General features: G+C 36.2%; 7 protein-coding genes across 7 annotated transcripts; 2 read left to right on the top strand and 5 right to left on the bottom strand.

The window, feature by feature from the left end:
- Positions 1-1,646: 1,646 nt before the first annotated feature.
- On the bottom strand, positions 1,647-2,357 carry SAPINGB_P002780 (uncharacterized protein; the record flags this gene model as incomplete). Its single annotated transcript, XM_031997498.1, has 1 exon — positions 1,647-2,357. The coding sequence occupies one exon, from the start codon at positions 2,355-2,357 to the stop codon at positions 1,647-1,649; it is 711 nt and encodes a 236-aa protein (XP_031853389.1).
- Positions 2,358-3,674: 1,317 nt separating this feature from the next.
- SAPINGB_P002779 (uncharacterized protein) lies at positions 3,675-4,717 on the bottom strand (the record flags this gene model as incomplete). The annotated part of the gene is made up of 3 exons (XM_031997497.1): positions 3,675-4,488; positions 4,563-4,617; positions 4,672-4,717. The coding sequence occupies 3 exons, from the start codon at positions 4,715-4,717 to the stop codon at positions 3,675-3,677; spliced, it is 915 nt and encodes a 304-aa protein (XP_031853388.1).
- Positions 4,718-5,511: 794 nt separating this feature from the next.
- Positions 5,512-7,515, top strand: SAPINGB_P002778 (uncharacterized protein; the record flags this gene model as incomplete). Its single annotated transcript, XM_031997496.1, has 1 exon — positions 5,512-7,515. The coding sequence occupies one exon, from the start codon at positions 5,512-5,514 to the stop codon at positions 7,513-7,515; it is 2,004 nt and encodes a 667-aa protein (XP_031853387.1).
- Positions 7,516-7,696: 181 nt separating this feature from the next.
- On the bottom strand, positions 7,697-8,566 carry SAPINGB_P002777 (uncharacterized protein; the record flags this gene model as incomplete). Its single annotated transcript, XM_031997495.1, has 1 exon — positions 7,697-8,566. One exon carries the CDS (start codon positions 8,564-8,566, stop codon positions 7,697-7,699), a length of 870 nt encoding a protein of 289 aa, XP_031853386.1.
- Positions 8,567-9,142: 576 nt separating this feature from the next.
- SAPINGB_P002776 (uncharacterized protein) lies at positions 9,143-10,699 on the bottom strand (the record flags this gene model as incomplete). Its single annotated transcript, XM_031997494.1, has 1 exon — positions 9,143-10,699. The coding sequence occupies one exon, from the start codon at positions 10,697-10,699 to the stop codon at positions 9,143-9,145; it is 1,557 nt and encodes a 518-aa protein (XP_031853385.1).
- A 1,341-nt stretch (positions 10,700-12,040) lies between these two features.
- On the top strand, positions 12,041-13,792 carry SAPINGB_P002775 (uncharacterized protein; the record flags this gene model as incomplete). The annotated part of the gene is made up of 1 exon (XM_031997493.1): positions 12,041-13,792. The coding sequence occupies one exon, from the start codon at positions 12,041-12,043 to the stop codon at positions 13,790-13,792; it is 1,752 nt and encodes a 583-aa protein (XP_031853384.1).
- Positions 13,793-14,244: 452 nt separating this feature from the next.
- On the bottom strand, positions 14,245-17,661 carry SAPINGB_P002774 (uncharacterized protein; the record flags this gene model as incomplete). Its single annotated transcript, XM_031997492.1, has 1 exon — positions 14,245-17,661. One exon carries the CDS (start codon positions 17,659-17,661, stop codon positions 14,245-14,247), a length of 3,417 nt encoding a protein of 1,138 aa, XP_031853383.1.
- Positions 17,662-17,822: the final 161 nt, after the last annotated feature.

Raw genomic sequence — 17,822 nt, 5'->3', positions numbered from 1 at the left:
TGGTATTGCATGTAACCCTCCTTCTAAAAAAAAATCATCAAAACAATTAAAATAAAACGTTTTCCTTCGGCTTTCTAAAATCTTGATTAAATTTCGATGATACTCATAGTATTATGTATAGACGTATCTTTCAGGTTAAGAGGTTCCCGTCCCCCCCCTAATTTGTGGTTTTGCGAACTGTTTAATATCCTGATATGACCATGACTAAGGTCTGATTGTTTTTAAACTTTAAAAAAACACACCGACAGCTTTTTTGGCAATACATTTAGTATTTAGGGCGTCACACATGCTTAAACCACTAAGACATAGACAAAAAAGTAAGTTTTCTTGCAAAGATGTTCTCTTACTGAAGTTTTTCAATGATAATGGGAAATTTTATATTATATTCAAAAAAAATGAGACTCATCCAGTTGTTTTTTCAAAGACGGTCCTATTGGTTTATAAACCACTAATTGCTAAAAAAAACATCTTTTAAAATGAAGTTGACGTCTAGTATTAAAGGAACTCATTTTTATAGATTTTTTGAACAAAATCAATAATAAAGATTTATTTTTGAAATTTGATTCAAAAGCAATTATATATTTATTTCTCCTATTTGCAAAATGTTAAAAATTTTAACAAAAATAACTTGAAAAGAAATAGCTCAGATTTCTGAAACTTGCATTTTAGCGTTAGCAACAAAGCGTCATGTATTAAGGAATTTTAAAAACTATTATCCCCCTAATTATTATTATTAAACACCTCAAACAATTGTAGTTACTTTAATATATTAATTTTTAAATACTGTTAATTTTCAAGACTTTATCTTCTGACATGGTTAATGCTGTCACAATTAATATTGTTGGTGTTTAAATTTTAATACTTTAAATACATCAACGTTTTTTACTCATGTTTTCACTATTCCTGCATTCTTTTAAAAAAATCTACAACTGTTTGTATTCGAACAAATATTTCAATAAAAAAAATGTTGATTCTGTTAATTCTTACCAATAACTGGCAATTCACCAAACAACTGTAAATCTCGTCATTTTTTATACCATAAAAATTAATTCTTTTCATTAACTGATAAATCTGTCACCCTGATTCAAAAAATCCTAAACAGTGTATTTGAACCAAATATCCTTGTTTATGACTCCTTAAGTCTCATATTTATGACTTCCACGCTTTTTTTTAATCTACAATCTGATACTACCAACTAAGCGGGCTAGGCTGTAATCAAAGATTTTTTTTTTCTTTTATTATTATTTTTTTATGCTAAAAACATCGCTTACTTTTCAACTAAGATCATTGATTTTTCTAGCTCTAATTGTTACAACGATTTATTCTAATTAGAATAGATTTTATCACTAATTTATTTATTTGTTCATTTATTTATTCATCTGTTTTCTTTAATTTTCAAATGCTTTTCTTTTACGTACATATAGACTCTGTTTACTTGTCCGTTAATTCAGGTGAGACTAATCTGGGACAACGAACCCTTAATAGCATGTGGTTATCGGTTAGCGGTATAAAAAATAACCTGTAAATTAAACACATGCATAAAGGTATACTATTATTTTTTTTTTTATAAAAAATCAAAAAATCTTTAAAAATTACCATTTCATTAAACATTACATATTAAAACAATTGAAAAATTAAATCTTTATTTAAAGGAAGAGGACACTTCCAACAATACCGGCAGCCACAGCTACAGCACAATTAATGTTAGCTCCAAAAGAGGCTCCATTAACTTGTGGGACTGTAGGCGAAACAGTGGCATTGTGAGAAGGAGAGTGGGTAGCAGTTGCATTGGGAGTCGCTGTAGTATGAATGACAGAGGTTGTGTGTGTAGCTGTACTGTTGTGTGCAGCAGAGGTAGTGTGAACAGCAGAACTGGTAGCGACAGTTGATGTTTTAGCAGTACTAGAAGCAACCGAAGAAGCACCAGAAGAAGACTCATCCCACAAGACACGAAAGATGACATTGTATTTGGTATTAGTAGTAGTAACATCACCAGAGTATAAAGCATAAACGCTGTTCTCAAGGACGGCAGAAAATCCTTCTGTGCCATCGGCAGAAAAGTAAGTTCCATCAACGTCAAAAGTAGAAGGAGTAGAAGAAAGGACAATAGACTTATCCGAAGCAACTGCAAGGTAGAGGTCGGTTCCCTTAACCTTGACATAGCCTTCGGTAGTAAAAGTACCAGTAAAATAATCTGAACTAGAACCAAGTACCAACTTGTTGTCAGAAATGGAAGGAGAAGTAAGATGAACAGGAGAGCCTGATCGAATAGTGAGAAGACCAAAGCTTGCACCAGGAGTAAAGGCAGCCTGAGCAAGAGCAGCCATTGAGGCAAAAGACAAAACAATAAACTTCATTTTAATTAATTATATAGATAGCGAGCGTGCGATTATGAGTTTTTTTTATTTTAAAACAAATGATTTCTTTGAGGAAAGAAAATATAAAAGGATAAAAAAAAAAACCTGGAAATCCATTTCCTTTTTATATGAAAATGTCGGACTAAGGCGATTTGATTTTTAGCAAGCCCAGCTTCTGAACAATGGCATGGAAGTTGCAAGTTAAAAGGCATTAAGCACAGTGTAGAAACGAAAACGTGTGTTAAAAATAGCATCAAATTGTGACCTCGAACGGCTGCATAGCGTCATAGCATTAGTATGAGGTAATTAACAATGGTTTTTATGGCATTGCATTTCTCCAGCATTAAGAACAAATTAAGAACAAATTAAGAACAAAAGAACTTCAACAGCCACATTTCGTTTCAATTGCTCTGATGGCTTAAGAATTTTGATGTAAATTGAATGATGAAATATATAATTCTTATTTTCATAATGCAAACAAATTGTTATTAAAAACCTTTTAAAAATTTTTTTTTTTTATTTTCTAATTTCTACAATATTTCTATCTACTTCTACAATATTCTCCTTTACATTTTCTCTCCTTTATTATTTCTTTTTCTTTCTTCTCTCCTTCATATTGTTTTCTGACAAAACTTCCTTATTTTTGTTATGTAATCCTTTATAACTCAATTTATTTTTCATCTACCAAATTTGGCCACGCCTGTCTAAATGTGAGCGCCGCGAACCAGTATTTTTTTAAAAAGAAAAAAGAAAATGTTATTGTCACCATTAGCTTGGGACCAACCTCGTTTTATTTTAAAGAATTAAAGAATTTTAAAGAAAAAATAGCAATATCAAACCAAGATTTGGGTAAATTTTTGTTATAACAAAAATAAAATAAATAAAATAAATATTTTATTTATTTTTTTTTTTTGCTTAGAAACTACTCAACGTTTGTATTACTTGAAAACCGGGTTTAATAAATTCATTAGATCTTTGTGTCTTGATTGCATTGCAGTTCTTGTAGTTTTTTATTTATTGATATCAATAAATTCATTATTACTATCGATAGTAATTATGAATATTTGTCTTGACATTAATTTTATTGAAAGTCATTCCAAAATTCCCTCAACCATCAGCATGTATTTAATTAACTATTTTATTATTTCGAATCTGTTTTTTTAACAAATCAGGGTACAACTTTTAGGTAAGAATCTATGATTTAATTTATGTTACATGCAAACAATGCCCTGTACACTAGAAATACCCCGCATTTCATATATTGTCTTCATAAATATAAATATGAAGACTTCCATGGCTGAATGATAAAAGTTTTGTTTACTTGGCAAACTCAGTTGCGTATTTATGAAGAGCACCCAAACTTATAGGACCCGATAATGTAGGGTCATCTAATGCTTCAACTACAGCTTTGGCAACAGTTTGTGTAGAAAGAACAGGACTGGCACCTATACATTCTTCAACCCCAAAGACCTTTGATAAGTTATTTCTCAAAATAAACGCATTACCCAAAAAATCTCTTAAAGTGTTTCCCTTAGAACCATTATCCACCATAAATCCTGGTCTTAAAAAGACAGATCTAATACCGCCGATATCAGAAATCAAACTTTCAGCAGCACGTTTAGACTCGATATACTCTTCAGGAGCAAACTTATTATAATCCTCCGCCGAAATGTAAACAAAGGCGTTGCCCTTCTTAGGACCTTCCTCATTTGAGCGATGTTCTTGCTTAATCTTGGAAAATTCTTGTGCCAACAAAACAGCTGATTCTTTATTAAGTTTTTCAAATAGCTGTTCATTTTTAACGGTTTGATCAATCACTGGAGTTTTGTTCATAGGGTTTGCAGATTTTGAAAAAGGGGTTGAAAAAAATGATAGTGGTGACTTGGAAATTGCAATGTCTTTAGCAGTTTCCAAAATTTTTGGAAACTCATTGCAGACATCACTGTTAACTATGGTCTTATAACGCGCATCAGGAAAAATAACACCAAGAGTGTGAACAACACCGTCTGCATTTTCCAACTCCTTTCGGTAACTTGAAGGATCAAAAACGTTGGCTTTTTTCCACTGGATTTGAGATATGGTTTGAATAGGGAATCCTTCAAGCTGATCTTTGCTTAGTTTTCCTGAACGCCTTAACACTTGTTAAATGAATTTCTTTCTCTTTCCTTTATTTTTTTTTTAAAAAAAAAGCATGATATTACTTACGACAAGGAAGTGACTTTCCAGCCAGCGTTAAGAGCAGCAACGCAGATGTGTTTTCCTAAGGAGTGTCAGCAAGGATCTTATCTAATTTTCTCAATTATACTTTACTCACCAAGAAAACCAGTGCCACCTAATACAACAAGAGATTTAGGAGCCATTGTAATAAATAATGAAGTCGAAAAAAATTTGGCACTTAAAAGTGGAACGATGATATTCGTTATTTAAGCCTAATGCTAGAATTGTGATTACTATGGAAAGTTATTGGTCATTTGTCGTGTATATCAATAGGTTGCTAAGACGGTCTGTATTTTACACAAGTCTGTAAAATACTGTTATTTTTTTTTATTTTTTTTTATTTGTGGAAAAATGTTTGCACAATCAGTTTCAATTAATCACCATTTTCGCTATCCCTGGACTGATTTCTTGGTTCTTTTATTAATCATTTGTATCATCTATTTACAAAGGAATCATCGTGGATGCTTAAGTTGAATTTTTTAATACAATTAAAATCAATAATTTAAATTTAAGGGTTAGGGTATTACAATCCTTTAAGTTGCCTGGTGATGATATTTTTTTTTACAAAAACTCTTTATCTCCCACCCATTCATTTAATTTAAATCATATATTTTGTTAAATATTAACTTAATCTGCTTAGCTAATATTCATTAGCACTTTCAGTTTTGACCAAAGTTCTCACTTGCTCTTTTTTTGTCAAATAGTTGCAAGTAGAAAATGAACCTTGAAATATACAATGAGTAGTAGTTCCAGGGCCAAGAAAAGCACAAGTTCTTTTCGCCGGTCGACATCAAATTCTCGTGTCTTACTAGCTAATAGCGAGACAAGTTTGGGTGGGAGCACGCGAAAACAGCAAACGAAATTAACAAAATCCAAGTTAATAAATGAATTTCGAGATGGCTTTTCTGATGATGAGAATCAAGTTAATTATAAAGAAATGAAAAATATCTCTCATGTAAAACCCTCAGTTTCAATCCTTTCCAAACGCAAATCTCTCCAGGTTGATTCTTTAAGGTTGGATAATTTTATGTCGACAGGTGCTGTTACTAAACGTCAAAAATTTGATAGATCGGGCAATACTGGTAATGCTTTCAGGCAAGATGATGATTCGGATAATTATTCTACAACAGCATCTGAACTAACAGAAGATGAAAACGGAAAGGAAGATTACATAGATAGTGATGATGAGCAAAATGTTTCATGGATTGATAAATATGCACCAAAAAGTACTAAAGAAGTAGCCATCAGACCCATAAAGGCAAAGGAAATGAGGTCTGCTATTGAAGAAATCGTTTCACCTAATTCCAGCACTAGAATTTTATTATTAACCGGTCCTGCTGGTACATCAAAAACAACCATTTTGAAGACTACATTTACGGAGGTTTATAACTATTCTTTTAATGCATTTAACTCTGTTAAACATACTGGCATGGAAAGTAAGCCAGAGGTCATCGAATGGTCAAATCAAAATACTTATATCCCTCGTTCAGCAGTAAACCTTTTTCGCGAATTTTTAACGGGAGTGAAATATGTTGGCAGTAATAAGGATACTTTAATTATTGTCAAGGATCTTCCGAATCTAACAAATATATCAATCAGAGAAGAGTTTAACAAAGTTTTACTTGAATGGCTCCATGACTCGATAGATTATAATAATGAAGATACCCCTAACCATAAGCCTCCTTGTTTGGCAATTGTTATTACAGAAGTCGAAATCCCCAGCGAGGCTGATTCAGGTAGTAGAAACTTTGTTTCTAGTTATATGAATCCTGCTTCTTTGATTGCAGAACAAATATTTAAAAAGGAAGTGCTGTTGAATCCTCACCTTAAACGAATAAAATTTAATAAAGTAATCAAAACACAGTTAAAAAAGTTGCTGACAAAAATTGAGAAATGTGAGCCAAAAGTTTTTTCAAAAGTGGTTTGCAACGGGGGAGATGTTGACCAAAGCATTGATTATTTTTCGACATTTGGCGATGTACGAGCTAGCATTGCCAATTTTGAATTTTGGGCCAAAAGCTTTAGTTCGTTAAACAATAAGAAGAATCAGTCCAATTCAAAAGATACTCTTAAGCAAATGCGGCGAGATGTACATTTGGAAACTTTTCACGCTGTGGGGAAAGTTATATATCGGTCTATGAATAACCGATTGGGAGAGCCAGTGGAAGATAACGACATTGTTGTTGACGATATTGTTGCTGATTGGGGTGCCAATGGTTTAGGAGATTATCAAATGATGGAGAATCTTTTGTTTGAAAATATGTTACCTTTAAATAATCAGATTTTAGGAATCGATAAGGCTCTTGAAAGTGCAGAAGCTATGTCAAGCTGTAATATAATGACATCTCATCCTATTAAATATGCCAGTGCTAACAGAGTAATAGCTGAGATTGCCTCTCAAGTCGAAGTTCGAAGTCTTCGCTATGCCTTATTAGAAGCTCTATCAAAGTCAAAGGGAAGTGTTTATCGAAGGTTTACTAAAATGAAGGGATCAGTTTTATATCAAAAGAAAAAGGAAGCCAGTGCTCAGAATCTCATTCAAAGATTGGAAACGATGCAGATTGACTGTGCTCAACAAAATGGAATAATGATTGGGCTGGAACCATTGGTGACATATCAAAAGTTTTACAGAGATGTGATAAAAAACAATAAACATGTTCCTTCAGAAGTTTTTGAATCAATGCTGCCGGACAGCGACGACGACATGTTTAGTGAAGAGGATGAGAAAGAAGAGAAAATTTCAGCTTCTGTAGCCACAGCTCAAGATACAGTATTGGATGATTTCCCACGTGTTCCCCCGTCTCTTGTAACTGAAATTAAACAGCAAAGTCTTGATCTTGATGGTTTTGATGATGATTTTGACGATGATTTTGATGACGAAACAGTTCAATTTTTACATAAACATTTGACACAAACCATGGCTTCTCCAGCTACAAATTAAGTATTGATATATATTTTTTTTAAAAAAAAAAAAAAAACAATTGAAATATAAACAAAAAAAATAAAAAAAATAAAAAAGAACGAAAGTTTTTTTAAAAACAAAACAAAAAGAATAGAATAGGATTTTTTTAATTTTTTTTTTATAATAAAGCAAAACCTTTTTTTTTTATAGACATGAACGTCTAAGAAGCTTGTTCTAAAGCAGTTTTGAAAAAGTCCGGATCTTCAGTAAGAGACTCCTTAATGATGTCAAGACCACCCTGAAGCTCGCCATTGACGTAAAGCTGAGGGTATGTGGGCCAGTCTGAAAAGGCCTTGAGGCCTTGACGAACACTGTTATCCTTTAAAATATCGAAAAATCCAAAACGAACTTGGTTCTCGCGCAGCAGAGCGACCATCTGGCGCGAAAAGCCGCACGCTGGGGCGGCGGGTGTACCCTTCATAAAAAGCATGACAGGAGCAGCACTGACCAGCTTAGACAAGCGTTCATTCAGTTCAGCTTCTGTTTCTTCGTGTTCCTCAGCTTCAGCAGTGTTGCCACCTTGTGTTTTTTCCTGGCCAGTTGCAGCACCAGCTGAAGAGGCAGATCCAGCCGTTGCTGTAGAAGGTGTTGAAGCATTGGAACCAGCAACTCCAGAGCCAGAAGCAGATTGCAAGCCTTGGCCAGCCACATTTCCAGCGACTGATCGTGCAGCAGACGATCCAGCAAGTTGAGATTCAATGGCGGTGGCAAGTTCCTTGGGATCTGCACCGGAAAGTTCCTTGAGGATTGTGGCGTCGCGAACAAGCACAAAATAAGGTACTGCAGAGACGTCAAAAGATTCAGAAATATCAGGGAAATCGTCAGCATTCACTGAGAGGAAAATAGCAGAAGGAGTAGGTGTTCCTGACGGAGAGGCATGTGCATCTGATAGAGATTGGAAAACAGAGTTCATTTGGGCGCATGGGGCAGCCCAGGGAGTGTGAAAGTAAATAACAACGAGGGTCGAAGGATCCACAGTTGATGCAAGCGAGGCAAAGTGCTCATCGCTGGTTATTGGAATAACTGGCATTATATATGTTGATTAACTAAATTTTATTTTAAGAAAAGAAAAAAAAAAAAAAAGATTAAGAGGAGGGGGTGGTATGTGAAAAATTGTAGGTATTTGTAATACACTAGGAAAAGAAAGGAAGGGAAAAAAAAAAAGAGGAACCCAGACTGATCTAGTATCATGATAATCAAAAACAAAAATTTTAAAAGCAGGTTTGGTAGGTAATAAAAAGTCTTGTGTCACGTCACGTGATTAAATTATATAAATATTATGTAATTGCCGTTATCGGCAAATATTAGGCCCGCGTAGGTATTTTTTTTTTTTACAGGCAAGAAATTATCATTCCTTTAAAAAAAAAAAAAAAAGCCGTTTTAAATACATTTCTTAAACTTTCGTTTAAGCCCCGTCGTATTTTGTTAAATCAATTTAATATTTAAATATTTAAGTTACGAATAAGACATAATTGCCTTCTAAATAGTACTATTCAAATATATTAAAGACATTCAATTCATTAAGTCATGAGAGCAAAGGGGGGGGTTCAAAAAGTAAACCCAATGTATACAAAATATACTATACAATATGATGATATGGTTATATTTAAAGACCATTCATGAGAGCTTGTTTATGGTCTCTATTCTTTTGAATTTTCTTTTCCCGGTTGCGTTCAGACAATTCGTTTTCAACAGCAGTGCTCTTAAACTCAGCTTCCAGACCAAGAGAGTAGGCGGCCTCTTCAGAAACAGCAGGATAGTCTGGGTGCTCTTCAGGACCAGCAGACTTGACCAAATCAACAATTAATGGATTGTTTGCCAATTGTGTGGGAAGAGAGTTTCCATAAAGCCACTTGAGGCCCTGAGACAATACCAGCTGGCCCCAGGTGGCAATGGGGAAAGCTTTTGCTCTAGATAGACGAATATGAGCAATCGCTTCGTCGAGAGCAAGCAATCTACCCTCTTCAGTCAAAGCCTTTTCAGAATTAATTACTTGTAAACGTACTTCGAGGTACGACAAAATCTTGTGGAAGATAGAACGTTGCTCCTGCTTAATACTTTTACCAAGGTGAGAACCAGAAGTGTCTTGCATGAAACGGATATCATCAATCATGTCACTATTGTCGACGGTCGGAATTTCAAAACGGTAACCATTAAAGCCAGCAAATGATGAATCATCATAGGTAGTTTCATCGTATTGACTGCTAAAATCATAAAGCTCGTATAAGAGAGCAATTGTCTTACCTGCGCTAATGATAACTTCACCACTATTGCTTTTAAGAAGCTCAACAATTTCTGGAAGGATTTCCTCAATGACATTGTTGCGAGCAGCAATGGCACCAACAACCAAGGAAAGAGCCAAGAGAGCAGATGAAGTAAGGACAGATTGAGATGCAGAAGTTGATGACGCAGTGGCGACATCCAGGAGAGCACTCACCTTGTCCTCTAGACCAAAGCCTTGGCTTCCAGTATTGATAAATGATTGAAGCAATCCGTATGAAGTTGCCAAGGAAGCACGTAAAGCAGATTCACGGTCATCATCAACAATTATGGCAAGCATAGGTCCGAGAACCTTACTTTGAATAAACTCAACAGAGTCTTCAATTTCAAGAGCAGCCAAAAGAGTAAGGGCTTTAGCAGCAAGAGCAATTTCTTGGGAAGTACGGCCAGTGGAAAAGGATTTCTCCAAGACTTCAAGGTTTGAGTATTTAAACATTGTAGGGTCATGTTTGGCGGCAAGTTGAGAGCAAATGCGTTCAAGTGCAGATTGGCGAAGAGATTGAGATGAGTGGCGACGGTCTTTTGATAAGATATCGTAATTTACATTGTAACCAAGAGTCTTTCTGGCCTCTGAAGAGGCAGACTGCTTAGTGATAGGGACATCAGCTTCAGCAGCCTCGTTAACATATTGCATTACGGCAGCATCGTACTCTTCAGTGAGTTTTGCCGAGTCTTCAATGTTTCTTGGGGTGGAAGTACCTGACATGAGTTGTTCAACAAAGTCATTCATTTCGCGTTCAAATTCATCTTCAACGTCGCTCTGTGGGCGCGACGATGGGACGGATGAGACGGGGCCGCTGTTCTGGTTGCGACCGAGACGGGTACCCTTAGGACGAGCGCTATTGCGCTTAATCATTTGTTGGGCAACATGTGTTCTATACATTGTAAAGTAAATTCAATTGATAGATAAGTGATAGATAGTGTAGAAGTAAGCTTGTAAGTGATAAAGATAGGAAGGTTTAGAAAAGTTAGAAGATTAAAAAAAAAAAAAAAAAAAAGGAATTGAGATATATATAGATAAAAAGAAGAAGAAGAAGAAGAAGAAGAGAGAAAAAAAGTTGAATGGTAGGAAATTGCAGCCTTTTTATACTTTTTTTTATAGCATTTTTATTTACTTCAGAACGAGACTAAACAATAGTTCATCTTTTGCTTTCTTTGTCCAAGTAAAGTTAAATTTGTGTGTGTGTGTGTGTGTGTGTGTGTGTGTCGTCTCAATAAAGGTGGGGAGTTTTTGTCGTTCTTTTTTTGTTCCCCCCTCTAGCAAACCAGCTGATTTTGTCTTCAGCCATTTTTTTTTTTTTTTTTTTTTTTTGGCTGAAGTTCCATGACTGTACAACCGTCATTTTTGAATATTTTTGAATATTTTTGAAGCAAGTCAGTCTTGTAGCAATTCAAGGAACTTCTAATATCCTCCCCTCCCTTCTTCAATTGGAATTCGACAGCAACCAATTCATATTGTTGAAAAATAAAATAATAATAAAAAAAAAAAAAAAATACCCGCGCAAAACTTAATTGCTCTTTCTTTCTTACTTCAAGTTTTCTCATTTTTAAAAGCCCCTCCTCTTCCCAAAAAGAAAAACTCAATTAACCCCGCGTGTACTGCTGCTGTATATTTAAGTCCTGTGCCTTCTAACCCCAAAAAAAATAAAAAATAAAAAATAAAAATAAAATAATTATCACTCTGGGGTGATCAGATGGTATATATTCAGACTTATATATACTTTACATGACTATATTTACACATGATTACATCATTACTACTACGACTACTACTAGATACTCTATTTTTATTTTTTTTTTTCCCTCCCTCCCTCTTTCTCCCCACCACTGAACCACATATACAAATTAATTTGGGGTTCGAATCTTGACAGTGCATATTCATTTCTACAATTATTTCTCTGCCCCTAAAAAAAAATTTTTTTTTGGTGAGATTTCCCACAATATCAACATCAACCAACTCTTCCATCAATCTCCATCACTAAACTTCATCCTGTAATCTACAATTGTTATTTGATATGCAAACATTTAGATATAGTTGTTCAAAAATACACACACTTTCTTAAACAACTACAAAGGCATGAAAAAAGCTGCGGTTCGCCTTTTGACCCGCCACCATCCATACCAATCAATAGTGCGCTCTACTGCGTCTTCTTCGTCTAGCATCCATACAACCACAAATAACATTACCAACAACAACAATTCTTTATTCTTTTATTCTCCAAGAATGTCTTTCTCAATCCCCTATACTAAAATTAATCCTGAAATTTATCGGCCAGGTGAAACTGTCAAACTTACACTGCAATTAACGGACCAAGAACAAAAGATTCGTGATCTAGTTGTACTTTACTGCAAATATTACAATGAGACTAAAAAAAATACCTCCCAAAATATTAACGACTCTTCAGAACCAACAGAGCCACTTATAGCTCGCATCACTGGTGGTTGGGTTCGCGACAAGCTGTTAGGCAGACAGTCGCATGATATTGACATTGCTATTAACTCGCTCACAGGCCTAGATTTTGCTGAAGGCATGATTGATTATATTTTGACTCATGGAGACGTGTTGACAGAACATGGGCTTGGGCCTATAGAACCCCGGAGCATTCACAAAATTGAGCGCAACCCGGAAAAGTCAAAACATCTCGAGACTGCTACTACCAAACTTTACGATCTTTTTATTGATATTGTTAATCTACGCTCCGAGGAATACGCAGAAGACAGCCGCATCCCTACTATCATGACTTTTGGAACAGCTGAACAAGATGCATTCCGACGAGACGCTACAGTCAATGCTCTATTTTATAACCTGCAAGAAAATTGCGTCGAAGACTTGACAGGTCGTGGTTTACAAGACCTGCGCGATGGTATCATTCGTACACCTTTACCTCCCTTTGAAACATTTAATGATGATCCTCTACGTGTTCTACGCTTAATTCGCTTTGCATCAACTTTTGGCTTTCAAATCGCTTCAGAAACCCTTGACGCCATGTCAGATCCACGCATTAAAGAAGCCCTCATGCTTAAAATCTCCCGTGAACGTGTTGGTGTTGAACTTGCAAAGGCTCTTACTTCAACCCGACCCCAAGTCTGCCTTATGCTACTTCATTACCTAAACCTTCACAATGCTGTTTTCTATCTCCCAGAAGGATACCATCCTAAAAACATCACTGGATCAAAATCTGTCGAACTTCCTGAAGACAATTCAATCGAAGCTGTGGCTTCGGCCAAAATAGCATTTCAAAAGGCACACCCCTACTTGGCTCAACAAATTGCCGGCCCACAACCAGGTACAAGTGAAAGTGAATCAACCATAGCGACCGCCAAAAAACTCCATTTTTGGCTTGCTCTCGCGCTTAATCATCTCGAAGGTATTCTTGGTGCAACCGACAAACCCCGTGAAAGTCCGTTAATTGCGCTTGCTGCCGCACGCATTATTCGTGTTGGTGTCAAACTTTCATCTCATGATGCTGACACAGTTGCACGTTGTCACCTTGCTCATTCTCAAGATTTGTCTTATTTTGGTGTGCCTTCATCAAAACTTACTGGAATGGACTATGTGCGTGGTGCATCACGCAAGGAACTAGGATTATTGGTTCGAAAATGTGGACAGCAATGGGGTCTTTTATTTTATTATTGTTTGGTCAAAGACCTTACAATTTTGTATGAGCGAACTGGACTGGCTCAAGAGTTAAGCGAAAGAGAAGAAGAACCTAAAGGCACAGCCGAAGTGCTTGAGTTTTATCATTCGCTTGTCGAACGTATTATCACTGAGCTTGGACTTGCTGACGCGTGGGCGCTTAAGCCTATTCTTAATGGCAAAGATGTGCAATCTGTATTTGGAGCGAAAAAGGGTGGCCCATGGCTTACCAATGCTCTTGCTGCACTTATTGAGCTTCAACTTGAGAATCCAGATACCACTAAAGACTCTGCCAAAGCATACCTTTTAGAAAACAAGTCCAAGCTTTACCCGGAATAATTTAAACTGTTAAATATTTATTTAAAAACTTATATGATTTTTTTTTTTTTTTGATTAAAAAAAATGCTAATTAGAATTGAAAAAAAAAAATTTTTTTTGTCAACCATAAGGTTGCAATATTATCTATATTTTTAAACAATATTCATTTACATGCATATCTGTGAAATTTTGGGATATTTATTTACATTTTAAATCAGTTGCTACTAGTAGTACTATTATATTGAATATCGAATTTTTGTTTAACTTGTGCTGCGTCCAATTCCACAAATAATTCCTAAGGCAACACTTACTTCAGTCCAAATGACTGCCAAAATTAGCCACTTTTAAAATTGAACCTTTTTATGAATATATATTTCCTATCTATACCAAAACAAAAAATAAAAAAAATAAAAAAAAGCATGCACTCTAATAAATCCTACTATTTTTTTTTTCTTTTATATAAATGAAGTCAATTACTTCTTTCCAAATCCACGTGAAATTGCACTCTTCAACACAAAAATAGTGCACCCAATCATTCTAAATCCTGCCATAGCAGCTGTGATAACAATCAAAATGAAAAAGTAAACACTTGATCTTGATGTAGTACCAGAGAACCCAATGCTAGTGACTGATTGGGAAGTCAAAGCAGCAGCAAGCACAACGTTACACAGAATCCATAAAATAATCAAGTTAGTTCTGAAAGTTTTGCTCTCATCATCAGGGTCAGGTTTCTTTTTAGCATCGTTATTGTCCTTAGGGTATGGCTCCTGAGCACGCTTCATGACAGCCAAAAAGTTGGTGTCGATATCGTCCTGAGGTCTCTCATAAGTAACAACAACTTCAGTTTCACCATCCTCAGTCGTCTCAGACTTTGCTGCTGGCAAATGATCAGCCTTGTCAGCACCCTTAGTACCCCATGAAACATCGTGCCAGTTGCAGAAAGCAAATACGTTAATGACAGTAGTGAAGGAAGGCATAATGAATGAGTATTGGATAAAACTGTGGATAAGATGCCAAGGGTCAAGATAAATAATACCAGCGTAAATGTATAGACCATAAGTTGAAACCAAGGCAATGATAACCAAAAGACGTGCGTTTCCATATAACGATGCTGTTGTGAAAAATGCATCAGTGGAAGTTGCAAATGCATTAACACATAAGTAGATGGCAACAATCAAAGCATAAAACTGAATAATACCAAAAATAATGAAAAGGAAAGTAAACTGCTTTTTAGCGCCCTTGGGTCTATTACCAAGAGCCAAAAGGAAGGAAATAATAATCATGAGCATGTAGATGAATCTGATAACTAAAGCAATTGACAAAGATACGCGGTAATTTGAAAATGGGAATGGCTTTGCAGTGGTATCTCTTTCAAATAGATTGCTAAGGCCAACTTGAATTCCGCGTGCCAAAAATTTTGCAGCAGTGGTAGTAGAGTCAGTAGAAGTAGAATCAGTAGAGGTAGAATCAGTAGATGAAGAAGATGTGCTCGATTCCTTTTCATTATTTGGATTAGCAGCTAATTCCAAAATAATGGTCGTAGTCAAATAATATGAAGCAAGAGAGAACCAAGTCATGATGATGTTGATAAAGTTGTAAAAAAGTTGGATATGCATGAAAAATGTGCGGAGTAAGTTGTGACCAGTGCGGTAGATTTGGCCAAAATGCATCATGGAATATAAAGTTGCAGCAAAAGAACCATTGATCCAACGACGACGTTGAGAAATAAACTCGTCAATTACCTCAGGAACATCTGTCTCGGCCTTGGAAGCCTTGACGTACTTCAAATGCCACTTTTCTTTTGCCTTAAAAGTGATTTCAAAACAGAGAATACGATCTTCAGCCAAAAACATATTTCTTTTAAAAATGTTCATACCATTCAAGCCCTTGTCTCCAAGTCTATCAGCAAGAGAGTGGTCACCACGGAAGTATTGCTCCAAAGGTCTACCCTGGATAGCTTCGAAACGATAAGCAGAGAATGCACCTGGAAGGACAGAAATAAAACCAAAAGTGTCTTCCAAAGGCTTGTCAAGCTGATTAGAAAGTTTGTACTCAAAATTTTGGGCAGCAATAAGAGGGTTAAGTAAATCTTTGCCGCGCTTACCCAACATGGCGTGAATTTCACCACATGCACCACCAACATTTTGATTATTGTAGAACGCTCTCCAAAGATGGACAATGGCTCTAGAAGAAGGTCTAGTACCTGCATCAATGAGGACACAAACTTTAGGATTAAGAACAGAACCAAATGCATTGAAAAGCCATCTGTGTGAGTTGATCTTCTTTGAGTTTTCTTGCTTTATACACAAAACATATTGAATAGGAGGAATTGTGTATTTGGAGCTACTTCCCTCAGATGGAGTAATAACCTCAAGATCTGGAGTAAAGCAGACTTGAGAAGTGTACTCAAAGATGTGAGCAACAGTTTGTTTATCGTTGATTGGATTTTTCATAACGTCTTGGTAAACACCCATGGAAGCGAGAACGTCCAAAACGTCCTTACGACAAGGTTTAATACCATCCATAATGAGAGTAACAACAATCTTCTCCCAAGGTTCACCGTTCTGATTGCGCCAAAACTCGGATTTGTCTGCGCAAAAGTGGTGAATGTTTTTCATAATACCTGTGAGTGTTCTAGCAGTAAGGACTTTGTCTTCTGAGTAGTAAGTAACGGCAATTAAAAGTTCTGTGCGGCGGCCAGCTTCAGCTGCCCGAAGGGTATAGTTTTGGTCTTTGAATTCGTCTGGATCACATGTACAAGCAGTATAGCGCATGTGTGTAAATTCAGTGGAACCAGCTTCCAAGTTTAAGTACTTTTCTTCAACAGCACTCTTGACAGGTGTAGGGACTGGGAATTCGACGGAATAAATGCCATTAACAAGGTTGACTTGCTTTTTTGTGTAGTTTTCAACATTGGCAGGCTCCATTTGCTGACGCATATTCCAAGACTCTTCAATAAGATCTTCCTGAGGTAGTGCATTGGGATCAGGCATGCTAAGTTGAACTCCAGGGAAAGAGGAATCCTGAATGGGGTAGGGGAAGTAAGCATTTCCTTGAGGATAAGCTGAGGTAGAGTAGTCGGGAAGATCACGGAAGCCAGTATTAAAAGTAAGAGGAATCTCACCATCATTTTCCGAAAAGGGTGTCATAGAAGAAATTTGAGGAGGAATATTTGAATATTGGCTATTAGAGAAAGCATTGTTTCCTGGTCTTCTTGTACTCCTAATTCTGTTCATGAATCCACCTCCTGACCCAGTGTTGGCATTGTCTGGGTATGGAAGGTGGTTCCCTTGTGCGGTAGTGTTTCTCAGGGGGACATGATCAGAATTTTCGTAATCGGCGTTATAAGGGTCTTCCATTCCGCCAGAAACGCCCAGATCGTAAAGTTGGTAAGATTCTGTTGGAGCCAAAGATGAACGTCTAGAGTCAGACTGGGGGTAGATGGAGGCGTCAGGGACTGCAAGATGTGGTTCTGGGCGATGAATAATAGGACTAACAGCTGAATTATCGCCAAAGGGATTGCTTGGAGAAGGAGAGACTCTAAGAGAAGATTCTGAAGGGTTGAAAGGATCATTAACAGGATATGGTGTCCGATACTCAGTGTCTGGGTAAGGAGTTGGTGTATCATGGTGCTGGACAGGCAATGGAGGCTGTGGAGGCAATGGGGTAGGGGTTGTAGTTGTTGAAAACTGTTGTTGTTCCTGTTGTTGTTCACGAAGCATTTCTTCGTGCTGTTGTTGCTCTAATTGATGAACATAGTCATCGTGCTGCTGATGCTGCTGCTGCTGCTGCTGCTGCTGCTGGTCATCCTGGCCCGGGTATTCGTTGTAATTATTGTTTTGGGCATTTGGATCAAAAGAGTTATTGTTATTAGGATTATTTGGATCCATTGGTATTTAATGGAATGATCAATGGATTTTTAACTTGATAATAAAATGATAATAAAATGATAATTGGTAAAAAAAAAAAAAAAAAGAAGAAAAAAACTTGGTAAAATTGCTGTTATATATATATATATATATATATAAAAAAAAGAGAAGATTAGGTTTTT

Source organism: Magnusiomyces paraingens, assembly GCF_902498895.1.
Source record: "Magnusiomyces paraingens strain CBS 517.90 genome assembly, contig: contig2, whole genome shotgun sequence".
Classification (NCBI taxonomy): Eukaryota; Fungi; Ascomycota; class Dipodascomycetes; order Dipodascales; family Dipodascaceae; genus Magnusiomyces; species Magnusiomyces paraingens.
Note: the sequence above shows the minus strand (reverse complement) of the source record. Positions and strands in the feature narration are given on the sequence as shown.